We start from the raw sequence: 20082 nt of genomic DNA, 5'->3' as shown, positions 1-20082 counted from the left end.
ATTCTGCTATTCCCTTAATTCACTCGCTTGAGGAGTGAGTGAGCAAACAGGATGGGATAGAAGCCTGACTAGGCCCACAATAGTGCCCTCTTAGATTTGAAAATTTGCCATGCATTCCTGGTAAAATCCCAAATAAAAGTCAGCTGATAAAATTTTCCAAGTCAGAAAGTTCTTATGTTGTACAACAGAGAACCTACCTTAAGGTTATTTCTTTTAATATTTCAGCCTTTCCAAATGAGCTGGGTTTTGATGACTGACTTTCAGAAATTAGTAATTATTTGGTTATTAGTATTCTTTAAACCTATGTTGGGCACTATTTCCAACACCTATCACCTCCAAAATACTCTGTCAGCCTGATAAATTAGGATGGCTGTATTTGAAAAAATGTCATAGGAGTTTAGATAGCTTAGTAGAAGGAATTTTCCACATACCCTAATCTTTACAACTTATTTTTTTTCTTTTGGCCCTGAGGGAATGAACCCCAACTGACCATCCTGAGGTGGTCTCCACTGTACCTAATAGAGTAATCAACCATCCTAGTTTTGCCTAGAACTGAATGGGTCCCCTGAATATGTGACTTCGGGGGTTAAAAGTGGGAGGTTCTCAGGCAAACCTGGGCAAGGTGGTCACCATTAGAGTAAAATAAACAATGACCAAAAATCCAGGTGCCAAAGATGTGGGGATGGAGCAAACAGTGAAAAATGAAAAGGAAAGAGAGTAAGAAGGTATGAGTATGTATCACCCTAAGTGACCATAAGTATCAGGAGTGAACAACTCTTAGCTCTGAACTATAGTACTGCTTGACTAGAGAATACTGTTAAAGCCTCTTTTGGGGTCCACTCCACCAAGCAAAGCAACAGTTTTCACAAACCTAAAGAAAGATCTTTGAGTAGATATTCCCAGAAAAGAAGTCACTGCCTCAGGCTGATTTACTGACAAAGAAGTAAATTCCCAGATCAAGTGGGAATGACACTTCCATAAGGAAGAACACCTTCATCATAAGGTGCTCAGATTAGGAAAACATGAAAAATATCTCTGTATTGATGAAGTATCAACTACTATAGATACAACCCATTCAGAGAAATGATAAAATATTTAAGAATTTTTAAAGTAAGTAGTGTGAGAGGATTATCTTGTCAACATGAAGCATCTTAATATTTATGGAGATGAATTTTAAAATATTGTCCCATCATGTCAGAGTTTTATAATAAGATTTCTACTACCAAAATTACAGAGTGGGTTTCCTTTTGCCCAGAGCATCTGAGCAGAATGAGAATAGAGATATGTCATTTCTGATGTGGAAAATGAATCAGTTTTGACAATCTACCATCACAGTGTGACTTCTGTACTCATGGTTACCTTTTTCTATGGAAAAACCAGCTTGAGCTAATATTATTTCCTCCCAGGATGAGTGATTTAAATTTAAGCATAAAAAAATTCAATCAATTCAACGTGTTCCATTAGTGTTCTGGTTTGGTTGAGCCTTCTTTCTTTCTCCCCTCTGTTTCCACTCCTAATAGAACTGAGTGTTTTATTTTGGCCAAGATATACATAGCCTGGTTTGTATAGACACGGATATTGCACCAAATCAGGGAGAAGAGAGGGGAAATGTAGATGGACCTCTTATGCCAGACTGCATGATAAGTAACTCTTATGCATGGGATTTCCATAGGACTACCGAGTGAACATTTTTCTGAGACAACAGTGGAATGATTCACGGCTGGCATATAGTGAGTACCCTGATGATTCCCTGGACTTGGACCCATCCATGCTTGACTCCATTTGGAAACCAGATTTATTCTTTGCCAATGAGAAGGGAGCCAACTTCCATGATGTCACCACTGACAACAAATTGCTTCGAATTTCAAAAAATGGCAAAGTACTCTACAGTATCAGGTAAGCTTCTGTTGGCTGTACCTATCTACTTCTCCATTTCTCTCCTGGCCTAGTGCTGCCTGATTCTAGTGGCTAAGTTGTATATAATCATTTGGATTTTGTGGTCTCTTGGTTATCATTTGAATCTTAAAATTGGTGAGAATGCCAGACGTTCCCATGGGCTCAGAAGTATGATTCTCCACAACAACAAAATACATATATTTTTTATTTATATATAAAATTTACATGTATATAATTTGCATATATAAATTTATTATATATATATGAAGACAGTGAGTGGATATCATGTAAATACTTGCATATGTGTATTTTTGATTGCTTCAATAAAAGAAGTACAGGCCTTTAGTTCAATTAATCATTGAGCATAATGTAAAAATTCTCCATTTCAAATAATTTTGCCATTCTATAACGTGTAACCACACATACAAAAACATTCAATGGCTCAGCATGGTCATTGACAGTATACTTTGGTCTGGGTGAGTGAAAAACTAGTTCTCATCTCAGATCTGCTTCTAACCAAACATGTAACCTTGATCTCTCAACTTTTCCTGGGCTTGAGCTTGGGAGTGACAAATCTCGAGATCCATTTTCGCTTTTACATTCAAATATGATCTTCTATAGAATCGTTATCACCCTAACCTAAAATCCTATCTTTCTTTTCTGAACTCTAGTTCCTCTGTGATTCTATAAGGCTCTTATTTCTTCTTACCTCATATTTTGGCTATTTTTGTATATGAATTTAGCATAAGAACATGGATCTTTGGAGTCACACAATCTCGAATTGAATCCAAATTTTGTCACTAAGTTACATAACCCATAACTTTCAGTTACCTAATTGTAAAAAAAAGGAGCACTATATTTATCTCTAAGTATTCTTGTGAGAATGAATAATATAGATTAGAGAGTAGAGGTCAGCAAATATTTTCTGTAAAGGTCTAGACAGTAAGTACCTCAGCTGTGTAGGTCAGACTGTCTCAACTCTGTCACAACTACTCAACACTACCATTGTAGCACAAAAGCAAGCCATAGACAATATTCAAACACCTGAGTGTTCTGTGCTTCAAAAATGTTATTTATAAAACTAGAGAGTGGACTAGATTTGGCCCTTTGGTCATAATTTGCCAATCTCTGATACATATAGATGCATATAGAAATACTTGCCATAGTACCTGACACAGAGTATGTGCTCAGTAAATGAAATGATGGCTGTCTGTATTTTAAAGTTAACATTTTTTCCTAATAGTAAGCTCTTTAAAGCCAAGACATTTAGATTTTGCACCTTCTGTAACTCCTTTGGAAGGTCCAAGAAGATGTACTGTATATGAGAGATATTTATTAAATAAATATTGACATTTTAAAGATGTTTTATAGAATATTCCCTTTCTCTCCAATCTTATCACAAAAGAAAATGGACAGACAGCTTGTATCCTTGCAAATAATCTTCAAAAGTCTGTAGAGTCACCACCATCAAACCTCATTTCACAACTGTATACAATTTAGGTCTGCACCGCATATTCCATTCTTAACCTGGTAATTTCACAGTTTGCTGATGGCTGACAGACTGGGTGTCTTGTGGAATGAAAGAGGCTGCTTATTTGTAAAAATTGGCAAAGTTACTGCTTACATAAAAACCAGGAAACTTCCTCCACTTGATTTTTAAGGAACTTTACTTTTATTTTTATTTTTATAAACATTTTAAGGAAGCAGAATATTTCATGTGTTTGATGTAAGATGCAGTATTGGGCACAACCTAAGTTGATGTGACCTGATGAAATGGGACATATGCGGAGCGTGGTGCTAGGGAGGAGAGTTATAAAAAGCAGCACAGGGTATCAGCTGCTTCAGCTAACCCCCTGGGCCTTGGGTGGCATTTGCTCTAGTAAATACCTGGCATCGTGTACTGCTGAAATAAAACCAAGTTTTTTCCCTTCTGTTCTATGAAGGCCTTTCCAATCTAGAACCATGAAGAATATAATGTTCCCCAGACCTAGATCCGGCAATTCTTCCATCTCTCATTTGCACTGTAGCATATTATAAGCTCTGAAACACCCTGACAATTGTTTTAGATTGGGTAGAGTTTGTCCCGGCACAGGCTGCTTTAGATTTTTCCTTCATTTTGGGTGCTCTATGAAATCAGAGGAAAGATCCTTGGTGTAGGAGAACTGGGCATGCCATTTTAGAGAAACACAGCTCTTGAGAGAATTGAACGACAGGAATCTAATTATTTGCTTGGAAGGATTTTCAATGAGCCAGACACTGTGCTAGGCCTAGAGACCCAGAGCTGAGTAAGATACAGTCTCTGCCCTGGAAGGGCTCCAGTCTAACAAGGCAGGCAGACATAAGATAAATTCAATAATAGGAATAAATGAGGAACAAGGAAAAGAAAAGTGGCTCTTACTTTGCAAATGAATGTGTGACTCAAATCTTGTTAGAATTCAGGGCCTGGTACCTACTTATCTGTTTACTTGAGTCACTGGACTCAATTTAACTAGAAGGCAAGGAGTAATTAGTGCTAATATATGCCCAGCTGCAGGTCCGATTCAAGTTTAAGGCCAAGCAGGTGACAGTTTCTGATGTCTTAACGGTGCTGGAAAGATTCCTGCTGATGTTGCATTAGGAAAGATTTTCTCTCTACTCTCAGGTTTACAATGTAAATATCTATAGAAGAGGGAATCCATTGACTTACATTCATACTAAGCTGTAAAGAGCTGATACGAAATTTTCATTCTGATAGTACATTTGATGCCTATGAAGATGAGAAATCAGGATGAAGATGATTAATAAAGATACGAGGAAGGGATACAACTGAAGTACCAAAGAAAAATTCATGAATTGCCTCTACCTTATGTATTTAAATAACTACTTAAACATTGGTCCACATTAAAAATATAATGTTCTCTGGTGATGTTTTATATTTGCATTTTCTGAAACCTAAAACAAATGGAGGATAGCATTTCATCCATGAACATTCCATGCTTTCTCGGCTTTGTAGAAGCAGAAGTAAAATTAACTCCGCATGGAAACCAAAGCCTAAGGCTTTGACGCCCAAACAGAACACAAAGAGAACTATGCAGTCCATTGATTTCATAACAAGCAAGATCACATTTTTCAGGAAACTTCCTAAAAGACAGCAGTTTAAAAAAGAGGGGACAGTAGACTAAAACTCCACAAGTATCCTGCAGATTCCAACACTTGGTGTACTTAAGTAAAATTCAAACAAATCTTTTAAATAGGAGCTAAAAATGTTAGATCATTGTTAGAAAATTTCTATCCAGTTCGGCAGGACACAGTCTTTGCTGGTGAGAAGTTGTCAAATCTATATTTGTCCACTTCTCTTCTGATTTCTTCTTTGATATTCACTTCCCTAATACATTGGATCTTACTCTTTGTTTTCTTTTTAAGTTTTTGTTGACCTACTACATTAAGTATTGATCATCCATGACCAAAGTATAACCAAGGACACACATCTTGCTTTCTACATTCCCTTTAGAGTCAAATTCTAAATTCATGTTACTTAAAAAGGCCTGAATCCATAGTGGAATAGTGAGGTGAGCCTTGAGTATTGTACATATTATTACTCAAATAATATTTATTGAATTGAATATAATGGATTGCAGTAAAAGTCAGGGCACCATGGCATATGGTGTGCAATAAGAAAGAAAAAAGGAGAAGGTATTTTTGGAGAGGAGCAACTTGTCTCACTTGTCCACAACGTCTGTGCTAATATTTGTTTTCTTTCTTTACTTTCTATTGCTTCTGAGAATTTTCTGCCAGCATTCTGACTTTTATAGAACCTCAGGATTATTTTTTTAATTTGAAGGTATTATGTTGCAAAGTATCTAATCCAATACCCTTGTTTTACCAATGAGGAAGTGACTTCTTTCAGCAAGTTAGATGAGGTTAAATAATGGAGCCTATAAATGGGAAAGCTAGGCCAAGAATCAAAGCTCTTGACTTCTATTTCAATGCTATCATCTCCTACTGCACATTAATTCTTCATTTGCTTCAACTCAAGTCCAAAGACAGGAACAAATACAATTCAAAAGGCAGGTCATTTTGGAACCAACCTTTTTGGGAATCATTTTTCAAAGAACTATTGGAGGAAGAAGGTAAGATTTAAGATGAGAACATAAAGTTTCTTCAAATTTTGCAAATGTCTGAAAAGACTGTTTAAATTCAGGGTGCAACAATTGACTTTCAGTTCAAGGTGCAACAATTTGATGCAATTTGATGGTTTTAAACAGCATATGTCACTAACATAACGTAACTACTTTCTAAAAAATTTTACTATCCCAGGGATAAAAGGGCTGAAGAGAACCATTAAAGTCATTAAGTCAACTTTCCTACCTTCAGGCAACCTGTTGAGAACTCATTTTCGTTTTTAGGACCCTCAGAGAAGGAAACTTTGTATTCTCGCTTTGGATCCTATAATAAGTTACTCTAACATTATGTAGAAATTCTTCCTTATATAACTTACATCACAGTTGCTACAACTTAAATCAGTAGCTTTTTCCTACATTTGTTAACATGATAAACAAATGGCTACCATTTTTGGAAGAATGGAGGGAATTACCTCACTGTTTTTACTTTCATACATTTTTGTCCCACTAGATTTAGTAGACATATGCTTGGTCATCAACACTATGTTGCTAATTTAATTTTACAGTGTGTTTCACTTCAGCACCAACATGTTCTTCATCTCCCAGTTTTCACTTTGCTGTACACTTTGGGGCTCCTACTCTGAAACTTATGATGCTGAATGCTACCCTGGTTATTTCTGATACTACAGTAGACAAGGATTTTAGAGTAAAATACCCTTGGGCTTGAGTTTCTGGCCTCAGAACTTGCTGAATGACCTAGGGAAATGTCTTACTCTCTGAATTTCTATTTCTTCATCTTTAAAAAGAGATGATTTAGTTAAGACCATTAGTAGAATACAATATATGTTATAAGGATACAGATTAAAAGTGGAATTGCCGTATACTCTAGGGTCCTCATATTTTCTTGTAATTTAATTATTGTGCTTTCTGTTCTAGGCTCTAAGACAAAGAGTAAGTTGCTCAAGACAGATCCCTACAAATTCCAGACATTAAGGATAGGACAGACCCACTCCTTGAGTGTGACCCTAAAATAGAGTGGGTGTTCTTAACCTGAGGGTTCAGTGAAAACTCTAGCAGGTCCTTGAATCTCCCTAAAGTGTATGCGTATTTCCTATATGGGGGTATTCAGCACTTCTGTTTGTTTGTTTAGAGGAAAAGGTCCTTAATGAAGTTATGATCCTCCAACTGCTAACAATTCTGCTTTAATATTTATTGCATACCCTCAGAATGGGTATACCTGAAGCAAAGTTGGTAAGGAAATACTGTTTGCCTTCAGTGTCTTCTTGTTTGACTGACCAAGTACCTAGGGGTCTTATGCTACTCTCCAACTACACAGAGTCCTCCAAGCCATAAATAATTACGGGATTTCTCCTCCACAATAGTACCCCTTATCACCAAGCTATCTCCTCCCCCTCATCATCAAACATTATCCGACCTGAAACTTATTCTTTTAAGGTGTTGGAGGTGATTTTCTTATTAATCTCTTTTGATTCAATTCATGATTCTAGGTGTGGATGATTCAGTGTTCTACCTTCCCAGTAGTACTTGAGTTGTAATAGAGAACTCTTAGGGATTGACATGCCTCTCCCTCTGATAATAGATTAAGGCACCACTGAGAGTAGGTGGAGTGTAGATTTCTAGACAGACGTCCAATGAAGCTCCCCAAATAATCCTGTCTAATGACCGACTCTACCCACACGCATAAAAGGCCAACTTTTCTCACATAACCTCCTATCTTTGACTCATCTGGAGCTTGATGCAAGAACTTCAAAAGATTCTAACTTTAGTTACAGAATGATTTTTATGGCATAGGAAAAAAGAAAATTCTCTATTTAGATGTCAGAGCTGAAAATAAAATGCACAGTGAACTTAGACCTGCCTAAATGTTACCAATGGTGATAGTTGGATTATCTTATTCTCAATTTTGAGGAGACACGTAAGCCCATATTTTCTGTTAGAAGGCAACTATAAGAGCTGTGATTTCTTGTCTCTGTGCCTATTTGAACCATGTTTATCTTTCTATCCTATAATCCCAGCAAAATTACATTCTCATTTTCCAATTATGTGTCCAAATCCTCATTAGTTCTGTGACTTGACTTAATGCAGTAATTAATGACTGTAGCATAAGCGCCCACATCAGAATTAAGCAGTGAGTCTTCAGAGAAGTGCTGGGAAATGCCATGGAAACCCCAAGGATTCCATTCTTTCTAGAGTCAAGCAAGGTTGGGAGGGTGGGAAGCAGCGGTTCTCAAAAAAGACACCACTGAGGGTACAAGTATTAGAGTTTAGATAGTGTGCCCTATATATGACAGATTCTTAAAGTGCTGGAAAGCTCTGTCAAGCTTCTGATTGGGTTCAGAAATTCACATATACTCATGGGCATAATACTGGTTCAGATACAATAGCATTAGGATTTTACCCTTGTTTGGAGGAAAAGAGGGAATTGTGCAATGAATATGTGGCAGCTGGCATGAACACTTGTCCTTGACTGCTTACCTGATTGGACTAGCAATAGCAACCAGTAGATTTTCCTCCTTTTGGAGGTAACTTTCCACTGCATTAATATTCATCAGGGTTTGCTCTGAGGGTGATGGTGTGAAGAACAGAATATTGAGAAGGTAGCTCAGAGCATCAGGAAGTCCACACTTGTTTGCATCATTTACTGTATCCTCCAGGCTTATTGAACTGCTTTTCTAACCCCATCAGTCATTCTGAGTCTTAGTTTCCTCATCCATAACATGAGATTGAACTAGAAAAGATTAGATAAAATCTGAGGCTCTTTATAGCTCTATCGTACATTTATAACTCAAAATGACCTCCTTTCCAGGGGTGCCTGGGTGGCTCAGTTGGTTGAGCAACTGCTTTCAGCTCAGGTTATGATCCTGGAGTCCCAGGATCGAGTCCCGCATTGGGCTCCCTGCTTGGCAGGGAGTCTGCTTCTCCCTCTGACCTCTTCTCTTTCATGCTCTCTCGCTCTCTCTCAAATAAATAAAAATCTTTAAAAAAAAAAAAAAGATCTCCTTTCCACCCACAAAATTCCCTCTGAATGAGGAAATAAGAGTGAATTCTCTGTGTACCTTTAGGGTTTGGGAGTAAGCAAGAGAGGATTCTGAAGTTTAAGATGCGTATCTCAAACTACTTTTGGATTTTTTTTTTTTTTTTTACTTTTGGATCTTTGAGTCTTTCTCTCACAAGTCAAATATCCAATTCTTGAGAAGAGAATCCTCATTTTGGAGTGGGGCAGCAAATATTGGACTACCTGTAGTTTAAGAGGCAGCCTTGTGTTCAAAATATAGTTTTCACAATGACAAATAGTCAATACTAAACTCCCTATTGAGAAAGTTCCTGATTGCAAATTAGATCATTTATATCCTCTGATTCACTCAGCAGGAGTATCCATGAGATATTATTTTAGAATGTATTCATGAATTATGGGTTTATATACTTTTAGACAATTATACAAAGATGGTTGGCTGGGGCAATTACTGACTAGGTATGTAGGTTAAAGGAAATTACATGGTATATTTGAGCCAGCAGAGTCAAAGAGCTAGTCTGCTATTACTCATTATCTGCGTTTTCTTGTGGCAGGAAGCCAAAGGAAATTCAGAAGTCCTAGCGAGCCTGTTTAACTCATGTTAACATGGGCCCCTACCTGGTCCATACTGCTGCCTTTGAAAGCCTCCCTGGATGGTATTAATCCCAAAATAAATAGGTATAATATCGCCATGGTTCTTATGAGACACATGAATTGCTTTACTGCATTCTCATAGCACATAATCCAAAAGAAGGACAATCCATTTTAAAATGGGAAAAAATTTTACATCCTCAAAGTTCAGCAGTCTCTCCAACAAGTGTATCCTTGCTTGTGGCATTTAAAGCTACAAACCAACATCTGTACTGAAGAGAACACACTTATCACTGGACAGTCATTGAAAGACAATTAAAGACATACATAATTATGTAAAGTTCTACACATGACACACACTCAGAGCAAGGCCATCCCATAGCTGAGTGATCATTCCTTCAAAGGACAATAAAACAAATGCTTTATTTGATGTTTCACTTTAGTAGGGATATTTTGCTAAATTTTAGCAGTTAAATAAAGGATAGAAAACAGTAAATGAGGTGGCGATTACAGACAGAATGCTGTGGGGTTGGGGAAGATGTCAGTTCTGAGATCAGTTCTCAGATTTAGGAAGACTAGGAGTCAAATCCAATCTTACTAAGTGGCCATGAGAAGTCATTTAACCTTTCATTGATCTTCAGCTTTTCTCAATTCCAGATTCATACTAAACGTTCAATGAATGTCATAATAACCCCGAGGTGGCTGTAAGATGAAAGGGAGGAAAGGGGGGAGACAGCTCTCCCTATTCCCCTTAACCCATACACATAAACATTTCCTTATTCAGTACCTGTTAACACTGAGGCTCCTCTCACCTTCCATACCTAGTTTCAAGCAGATGGATATCCTCCTTGCCTTGGGTTTCCTCCTTGTGAGAGGCATTTAGCTTATAATAGAATTGATAGATGCATCTTCTTTCAGATAATGGCTTAGATCTCCTCTCTAGCTTCTTGTTAAGAGTAAACTGAGGAACTGTGCTGGATTTCAGTGTTACCTAGTCAAGGATGGAGCATCCTACCATCTGACCAGGGCTCCATTGTATCTCCAGCCTTTGCCACCAGAAACAGTGGCCAGCACTCTCCAACAGTTATCACAATAGAAGTCTTAATGAAGTAAAATACTCACAAAGTAGCAGTTTTTCTCACCGCTGTTAGCATATACAAAGTTACTTTGGTTATCTTAAAACCCTATTTGCAGTTCATAAGCATTTGTTCCCTTTCTCTTTTGCCAAAAGTAAAATAATCCCAAACAAAATGTTAAGAAAATTATTATATGATACTTTTAGATACCGAATGGCTAAGAAAATTGCTATGCAGCACTCTTAGACATAAAGTGACCAAGAACAAGTCAGTTCTTATTATTCTAATGTGCAGACTTCATAATATTTTATCTTGATGAATATCTGGGTGTACAAATAAATACTTTGATATTGAAATGACATTGAAATGACTCTGAAATGTAAAATGTAACCAAAATGTGAACAGTATAGTTGAGTCTTCGGTGCTTTGAGCTCCTCTTTCTGGTGGTGTCCAATTTAGTCCTCTCCTATTCAACACCTTCAAAACATTTTTCTTCAGGAAATATCAAAGCATTTGGAAAAATTTAGCCACAGATTTATCAGTTACTCTCCAAGTTGAATCCAGTCCATATTTGGACTTAATTAACATGGGCCAACCATATGTGTGCACATTTTTCTAAAAGGACCAGGCACAGATGGGAACAGATACTGTATTTTTGTCCTTCCCAGCTAGTATTGCTCAATGCATATGGGTATTTTCTGTGATGCCTTTATAATGTTTGGTAAACATGGACCTTCCTAGTCAGCCACTGGCATTTTAGTCAAGGGAGAGGAGTAGAACAGCCAATGAACCAACAGTGCTATAAGGCACCACTTCCAAATCCTAAGGTCAATGGTGAAAAACAGGTCTTATATTTCTTTGAAATTAAGAGGATAGAGTCTAACCATACAGCTTAGATCCAGTGGGGGGTTTAAGTTCAGCCCTAGACAACACTGAAAAAATTATTTCTTTCTGGTGCCCTAGCCACACTGTTCTAAGCCATGTTTTCCATCCAGCTTCATCCTTCCATTTAATACTCTCAGTATCAAAGTCTGCTCTTGGGGATATTGGTAGGGAATTTGAGGGTCCATCAACTCATATACACAAAAGAGGAAACGACTAACAGTATTTAGAACACTATTATTTCCCTATATTTGCATCTTAATAGTCATGGGAGTCTTTAGCTAAATGTCTGTTAGTTAATTATATGTAGCAGCAAAGAGTTGGAAGGTGTTTGAGCAAGGATATGCAATGGGATCTTTCTGGAACTTCTAATAATTTACACACCATGAATTTTCAATCTTTACTTATATGGAAAGCCTTTCTAGGTGCAGCCAAGCACAGCCAAGCACAGCCAAGCAAGCTGTGCTTGCCCATAGATTAGGTGAATAGCTCAGGGCTAGAGTGAGCAGGACCCTAGTCTATGCTTTCTATGATGAGTGAGTTCGAAGCAGACATTTAATTACAAAGTTTTCAGAAGATAAGTTTAAAAATTTCATCTCTTGCCTGCCTTGCCAAAGTTGGACCAATTATTTTTGCTCTTCATAGATCAAGATCCTTTTGTGGGTACCTTAGCTTTTATTTAGGAGCATCAAATGATTATTACAAGTCCTACTTCCCTGATACACTCAAAGTGCCCTCTCAGGATCTAGGTCTGTAAGGAGGGTATCTGTTCTACCCAACCAGTGTGAGCACTGATCTAGGCCACAAGAGAGTAATTAAAAGCCTTTTACTTAATTAATTCAGTTCAGTTGTGTCTGATTGACATAATCTGGAAATATTTTTTAAATGGGGATTTGGGAACTATTTTAAGAAGTTGAAGAATGAATGCATAATTCTTGCGATAGATTCCACTGAAAGAATCTATATATAATTAATATATATTACCATATAATATATAAATAATAATAATATTAAACTATGATCTTCAAGAGAGAGAAACTGTAATATCAAGTGTCTGGTATGCACAGTGCCCAATAAACACTTGTCAAAAATTGCTGAATGAATGTGCTAGACTACAACCCAGGCATTTTAACACTAATACCTTTTACCACTAATATCTTTTCACTGAGGACCTGGAGCTGTGTTTCCTCTGTGCTCTGTGTGCCTTCCTGCCCAGTACCATGAGCTTTGTAAAATTTGTAGCTGAGGTTCATCCAATGCACACAACTTTCTTTGAAATTTCTCAGTGGCTGATTTTCGAGTCCAGAGACCAGGGACAGTGCCCTGATACACTGCCACTGCCCTGACTAGAGTTCCATTGTCTACCTTTGCACATATGTGTGTTTTAATAGGCATGGATTTGGTTTATTCTCTGCTGTACCTAGAAACTGTCCTCCTACCCTTCTTAGCAAGTACCCCAGTTTCCTGACCACATCCACTATATTCTTTTAAAAAAAAGATTATTTATTTATTTGCAAGAGGAGACAGATTGAGAGAGAGAGAGAGAGCAAGAGAGCACACATGCAAGCAGGGGGAAGGGCAGAGGGAAAGGGAGGAGAGCGAGAATCTCAAACAGACTCCCACAGAGCACAGCCTGATGTGGGGCTCCATTCCATGACCCTAAGATCACGACCTGAACCAAAATCAAAAGTTGGAGATTAACCAACTGAGCCACCCAGATGTCCCCACACCCACCATATCCTTGGTTGCCAGTGGACTAACCTTGGTTTCACAGCCATGACTTTACCAGCGTGACTCTCTATTGTGACTGAGGATCATGATTAAAACCTCCTATCTCACAACCCTGGTACAATCACTTAGAACTCCACTTGGGCCTAATTGTCCTGCTCTGGTTTCAAGTAGAAGGTAATATTTCCCAAAGAAAGTGCTAACATCACTGAAAAATTGCAGACCTCTTTCTCAATCTTCCTATTTCCCTTTTAAAATTTTCTCCTTTTAATCTTTGCCATTGACAGTAATTAAAGTCATCCATAGAGACCTGTGCAAGTAATGCTTCTCAAGATGTGCTCCAGGACACCAACATCAGTATTACCTGGGCTGATTATCAAAAAGACCTGAGAACCTGGATTCAGATGCCATTCAGATGACACTTATGCCCACCAGAGTTTAAATCCACTATGATAAAGGGTATCTTGATCAGACAACTGGCCTGGCAGTGTCTTTTAATCCACTGACTCCCTAACATTTCCTGATCCTTTCCCCATCTGTAGGTTGTATTAATGATGTACTTTTAACTTGACTTCTAACTTGCCCCCAGGTTACTTTCACTTAAGGTCTAGGTGGCTTCAGAGGATACTCTTGTTTGATACTGGATGCATTCTGTCAAATCTCCCTGGCATTAGAATGTCACATGGTTCAGAAATTTCAAAGTACAACTGAGAGGAGAGATTCAACAAACCTACATTTTACCATAAGGCTGTCCTTATGTTCTTGGGGGAAAGACTGGATTGTGTTCTAGGATATTGGATGACAAAGCCCAATGGGGGCAATTAATGTGTCACTGATATACCCAGGTAGCCAGAAAGTTCCTATTTTAAGAAGCATTATTATTGGCATTTAAAGTTTTTATTATATTCAAGAATGCAAATTCACCTATAAGAAGAAATATTTTAATCTGGTCATCTTCACTTATAGTTTAGAATCATAAAAATTTTGAACAGGATAGGCTTGTGGGTGGCCAGAGATTTAGTTAAGGTCAAATAGCTCTTTATGGGTAAACTGGGTCTACCACCTAGGTCCCTGGATCCCTAGTCAATGACACTTCTACTCTGTGAGGCTACCAGGAGAGGCTAGAAGAGTTTTTAAAAGAATAGATCATGAGAAGTCTGGATTCCTGAAGAAAAATGAAAAGGGTATCCCTGACCAGGTATAGGGCAACTAAGGTATCTACAACTCACTCTGTTGACTTTGCAAACAAAAGAGGATGATAAACGACTAAGTTTTTTTTTTTTCCCCCACAAGGAGAAAATGTAGTAGAGTGGAAAAAAATAAATGGATCTGACATCAATTAAAGTTGGGTTCAAACCTAACTTTGGTAACTTAATTGTTTTGTAGCTTTGGGAAAATGGCTTAACCTCTGAGCTTCAATTTGCTTATCTTAAAAACAAAGAGAACACAGCATTATGTGATGGTATCCCATGACTGTAAAATAATAAGAGTACTTGACCTATAGCAAGTGCTCACAGAATTATGATTATGAATACTATCATTGTCATCACTTAAATTTTTATTTTTCCTTCAGCATTGTAATGCTAAAAACAAAACAAAACAAATCCTTCACCATAAGTCCTGTCCCTTCTGTGGGGTTTTGTGGTGTGCTACACAGAGTGCTAAACATGGTCCCTAACAGAGGAACAATAAGAATATGCCAGGGACTCTTTTGCTTCTCCTGAAAAACACAAAAGTATCCTTTTGTCCTTCCTCTCCAAGCAAGACAGATTCCTGTACCATTAGAATCAACTCTCCCAAAAGTACACTAGGAATCTTTGCTTCGAGCAAGCAGATCACTCATTAAAATTTGTATTTCTACCTGAAAATTCATTTTTTCTTCAAATGGCTTTTTTCTCCCCTCAAGAATCTTTCACTGAGAATGAATTCCCATTTCTAACACTGAGTTCCTTATGAACCGGTAGTTGTTTCAAGAGTCAGGGAGCTTTCTGTCCACCCTAACAATGGAAAGTTAAATGATTAATCAGCATCTGTCTAGCTATATAACAACTGTCCTGGCCATGGACCCAGCTTTCTGTCCAAGGCTCAAGGACAGGTGGACTGAGCTTCCTGACTTGCCTTCAGCTTGATTTGCCGCACTTCTAGTAAGAACCACTTAGCAGCTTACAGAAGGGGCAAGCAAGCTTTCCTGGCTTCCCTTGCCTGCCTTGTAATTTGGCAATAGCCCTGGGCTCTGGTGACCATGTTCCTCTCTTCTAAATCCACAGTACATTCCCATTTCCACAGCCTTAGGAGGCTGATTCATTCATTTGTTCCACAAATATTTACTGAATACTCTGTGCCAAGCACTGTTTAAGATGGTCAAAAAAAAAAAAAAAAAAGAGTCCCCAGCTTTATGGATCTTGCATTGTTATAGGGGAGAGATACATGCAACGGTAACTGAAACAATTTACAATGTCTGCTTCTATCAGTCATTTAAACTTGGAGTAAGGTATAAACCTGAGAGCGGTTTGATGGGCAGGGTGAACTGAGTAGAGAGGAAGAATAAGGAAGGGACATGAGATTTTGCGAGACTGGCTTCCTGCGCTTCATTTTATTTATTTATTTATTTTTGCTTTTAGTATAGATATGGGTGCGCAGCTTTCTTTCTCTCAGTAAAGTAAAAGGGCCCCCGTAAGGAAACTTTATTCTTTACCTTGTGCAAACAGGAGCAGGGGTCCCCTGAATGCATGCATGTCAACCTCAGTGACAGTGGGGGAATGTGTAATAAAGCTTCAGGAAATGAGTTCTTTAACAAAAAATGAATGGAAAATGGGTGGCTTCAGCTCAGTGCCCTCAGGGGCAGTGGCCTTAATATTTTAGATCACGGGGAAGAAGAGAGCATATCTGACACACTGTAGGCAGTATCTGGCAGCAAAAAGCCTGAGTTTCAATTAAACTATTTAATTCTGTAAGACCCACCAAAATAGATGGAGAGCCAGAGTAAAAGAGATAAAATTTTTTTTCATGTTTTAGTATGATTTTGTGTCAGTCTTATTTGGTACTATTTCTACATATCAGTACAGATGTCCTTTTGGGAAAATAATATCAATCTAATTCCCCCCTCCCCAAAATTAACATTTTTAAAATAAAAAATAGCTTAAAAATAAAAGAAGTACAGTGGTAGTTACTTTTGAAGGTTCTATCCAGGCAAGAGAGTACAGGGGAAGTTCTGGGGTAATGGGTGTATTTTAAATCTGCATCTGGGTGCTTGTTAGATAGGTGGATAAAGATGTAATATGTCATTATGCTGTAACATAAGATTGGTTGTTTTTACTGTGTTTAATGTATACTCCAATGAAAAAGGAAAAAAATAAGTAGAGGGGGAGTCTGAACTTGAGGCCTGCAGATATGTGGTAAACAAGACCTCATAAATTATGGGCTCTGTGACCCATGAAGGGATTGATTAGGTCTCTACAATCTCTTCCCATTTGCTCAGCTAATGACCTGACTCAGCAAACTACGAGCCGTTAACTTTTTCTCTTTGTATTGGTGTCCATTGGGTTCCAATACAAAACCTATCAAGAAAGGAAATTAGAAAAACAAATGAGGAAGAAGGAAAATATTGGCTGAGTTCTCAGCTGAGACAGAATTCAGATAGTTTCATGCTTGTTGGGAATTTCTCTCAGTGGAGTTTTCCATACTTTTCATAGTTTTGACCCAAGAATTCTGGGTCCCTGTAGATTTGCGAGATCTTCCACAAAGGCAGAAATAATGGTATGTGAGGCCTCGTCTCCCTAAATCAATGTGAAAAGTTCACTTCACAAAAAAATAATATTCAGCAAGCCTATGATTAAGAATATTAAATTTGGGTTGTTTCCAATAGCAAATGGAACACCGTTGAATTACGTGTTGCATGTTTCTTAAAGCTGTATTCATATTCATTTCCACTATTACTATTTTCTAACTTCTCAAAAGTATGATGATGAAATTTCCAGTTTCTGGTTTTGATTCACTTAAATTATGCACATGCCCCCAATTGTTTTTGTCTGATGAACATATTTTTTATTTGATGAAAATATTTCCTTTTTAAAAAAATAGGATAAATAGATTCTCATTGTTTTAATAACAAAACCCTATCCATAGATCCTACTGAGCTCTCTTTCCCCTTAATAAAGTGCCAGGTCTTAAAAAGTTTTTTTTTCCCTTTTTTTAAATTATTATGTTAGCGATTACTAGAAAGTTTCATTTTGATTCTTTTACTTTTACCTTAAGGAGTTCATGCCATTAATCTCAACAATATTGTGTTTTCTAAAAAAAAAATAATAAAGTCTTTGTGATAGGAAAAAATCTAAATATCAATATCTCCATTTATATCTATCTCTAAATGAACTCCATGACTGACAAAAATTATATTTCCTGTCTAAAATGTTATTTTAAAGTCAGTTGTTTAGAACTCAAAGCTATTTTCTTTCCTTTAGAAGCATAGTATTTGTGTTCTCAGAACAGCCCATAGAAGCTAGGTAGTTTATCAAAGAAGGTGAAATACTGTATGTTTATGGCACAATTTTAATAATAATAAAAAAGGATTACTGAATAAGATGGAATTTCATAATTTTACCTTTCAGCTATTGTTTGAAGATAGGCATGTTTAATTATGTGAAGATGGACACCTTCAAATAAATTATACTTGTCAACAGAGATAATGCCAGATAAGGAGTAAAAACAAAATATGAATCATCCCACCAAACTGAAGTACTTACTTTTAACAGAGTGTTGTTTATTTCCAAGACTGAAAGCTTGTTTTTACATAATTGGGATTACAATGCACTGCTTTGTATCTTGCTTTTCCCAATCATTCTTGTATTTTAACAAAATTTTGAAGACTGTCAGCATAGATTCCTCACCTAATCTCACTTCAACTCCCAAGCATTTTTTCCTTTAACATAAATGTGCCACTACTTCTTGTTTTGCCTTGGCTTGCGTGGAATGTATGAAATGAAGCTGAGAAAGGAAAAGACAAGGGAACCGGGAGAGGAGAGCAAGAAAGAGCATGACAGTAAGGAGAATTTAGGTACCTGTTCAAGCATCAGAGGGTTCTATACATATAAAAGATGTCTGAGAGAGGGGCGCCTGGGTGGCTCAGTGGGTTAAGCCGCTGCCTTCGGCTCAGGTCATGATCTCAGGGTCCTGGGATCGAGTCCCGCATTGGGCTCTCTGCTCAGCAGGGAGCCTGCTTCCCTTCCTGTCTCTCTGCCTGCCTCTCTGCCTACTTGTGATCTCTGTCTGTCAAATAAATAAATAAAATCTTAAAAAAAAATAAAAATAAAAGATGTCTGAGAGAAAATGAACAAAATTTGGAGCAGTGAACTTTAGAGTAACAGGGATGCTGATGTTGGAGCTAAATGGGAATAGCATCATTTTATCCTATCCCATCCTTTGAAAAGGAGATGAATGTTTATTGAGTTTAAGGTCTTTCTTAGGGGACAGAGAGTGTTTGAGGCGATACTGGGAAGGGAACCTAGATCCGGTGATTCTCACTCTCCTTCCTTACATTTCTGAGGTCTAGAAAAATTGAATAGGAAGAGGTGTGCATCATCTCCTTGAGGAATAAGCAAGGAAATGGTGGGAAAGAGATAGCAGCTCAGTCAGTATCCTGATTCAAGGCATGGTCAGAGCTGGCTGGAGCTCTGAAAAGTTAAGGCAAATGGAAAGGAAGAACATAGCAGGCTTTCTTTGGTGCGGAGAGGTGAAGACTATGTATAAGCTACCGTCCTCAAATGTCTTTTTCAACTCAAGCATTACTTGCTCCAGATTTGTCAAAATTCTAGAATAAGTGCTATAATATATTGTGAACCTGTCCATGTGGATTAGCAAATGAAGAGTTAAGCATTTGCCCATTTGATGGAAGGAGAACCAATGCCCATCACAACCAATTATGTTTATCACATCATTTACTGTTCTTGAAGCAAAGTCCACCTCTCCCAAAGTATAATTCTAAAATAGTACAAACTTTACGTGTTTTGGACATCAGTGTGTTTCTCAGCGCTCTTGTTGATTCTAGACTAAACTTGAGATCACTGAGGTGGGAGTGAGAGACTGGAAGTTGGGAAATAGAGAGTAAGGGGTTATAACAAAATGCTATATTCTTAAAATTTACCAATGACTACTTGTTCACTTGAAAAATAGAGAGCATTACACTGCATGGAGCTTAGATTTCATTATTTGAATCAGTGTCTCTTTGCTTAATGCCAAATGTATTGTTGATTTGTTTCTCAAGAATCAGACCTTGCAGATCTAAAACTTGCTTTTAATTTTTTTTCTAAGACTCACCTTGACCTTATCCTGTCCCATGGACTTGAAGAATTTTCCAATGGATGTCCAGACTTGTACAATGCAGCTGGAGAGCTGTAAGTCCCCACTGTTGAAATGACTGCCTGCTTGTTTTAACTGATGACTTGGTTCTTTAAGCTTGTGATTAAGAAGAAAGGACTCATAAGACTCATTCTCTACCTATTACCAACTCCCAAGGCCCTAATGGAAGGACAAGCAAGTGTGCATGTTTCATACACAGAAAATCTTTCAAGTAAAATGCCAAATATCTCATCCTTCCTCACAAAAACAAACCTGATTTAGTAGCTTTTATTTGAAATGAAAACATCTCTTGGGAAAATTAAAATTACTTGTCATTCAATCTCTAAAATGAATCACTCTCTCATCAGAAAATTGTACTTGTTTCTATCTTATGTTCATATAGACCATTACCCCAAAGGAATTTTGGCAGGAAGGGATAATT

General features: G+C 37.5%; 2 protein-coding genes across 3 annotated transcripts in view; one reads left to right on the top strand and one right to left on the bottom strand.

Moving 5' to 3' along the window:
- FANCB (FA complementation group B) overlaps nucleotides 1–20082 on the bottom strand; it is a 385712-nt gene that overhangs the window by 94550 nt on the left and 271080 nt on the right. The window lies entirely within an intron of this gene.
- Nucleotides 1–20082, top strand: part of GLRA2 (glycine receptor alpha 2) — a 192880-nt gene that overhangs the window by 55057 nt on the left and 117741 nt on the right. For both annotated transcript variants that reach the window (XM_047715295.1, XM_047715294.1), the window contains exons 4-5: nucleotides 1673–1896; nucleotides 19614–19696. In XM_047715295.1, the coding sequence (XP_047571251.1) occupies nucleotides 1673–1896; nucleotides 19614–19696 (307 nt within the window). The remainder of the gene's footprint in view (nucleotides 1–1672; nucleotides 1897–19613; nucleotides 19697–20082) is intronic.

The sequence above is a fragment of the Lutra lutra genome, chromosome X, assembly GCF_902655055.1.
Source record: "Lutra lutra chromosome X, mLutLut1.2, whole genome shotgun sequence".
In the NCBI taxonomy this organism is placed as follows: domain Eukaryota; kingdom Metazoa; phylum Chordata; class Mammalia; order Carnivora; family Mustelidae; genus Lutra; species Lutra lutra.
Note: the sequence above shows the minus strand (reverse complement) of the source record. Positions and strands in the feature narration are given on the sequence as shown.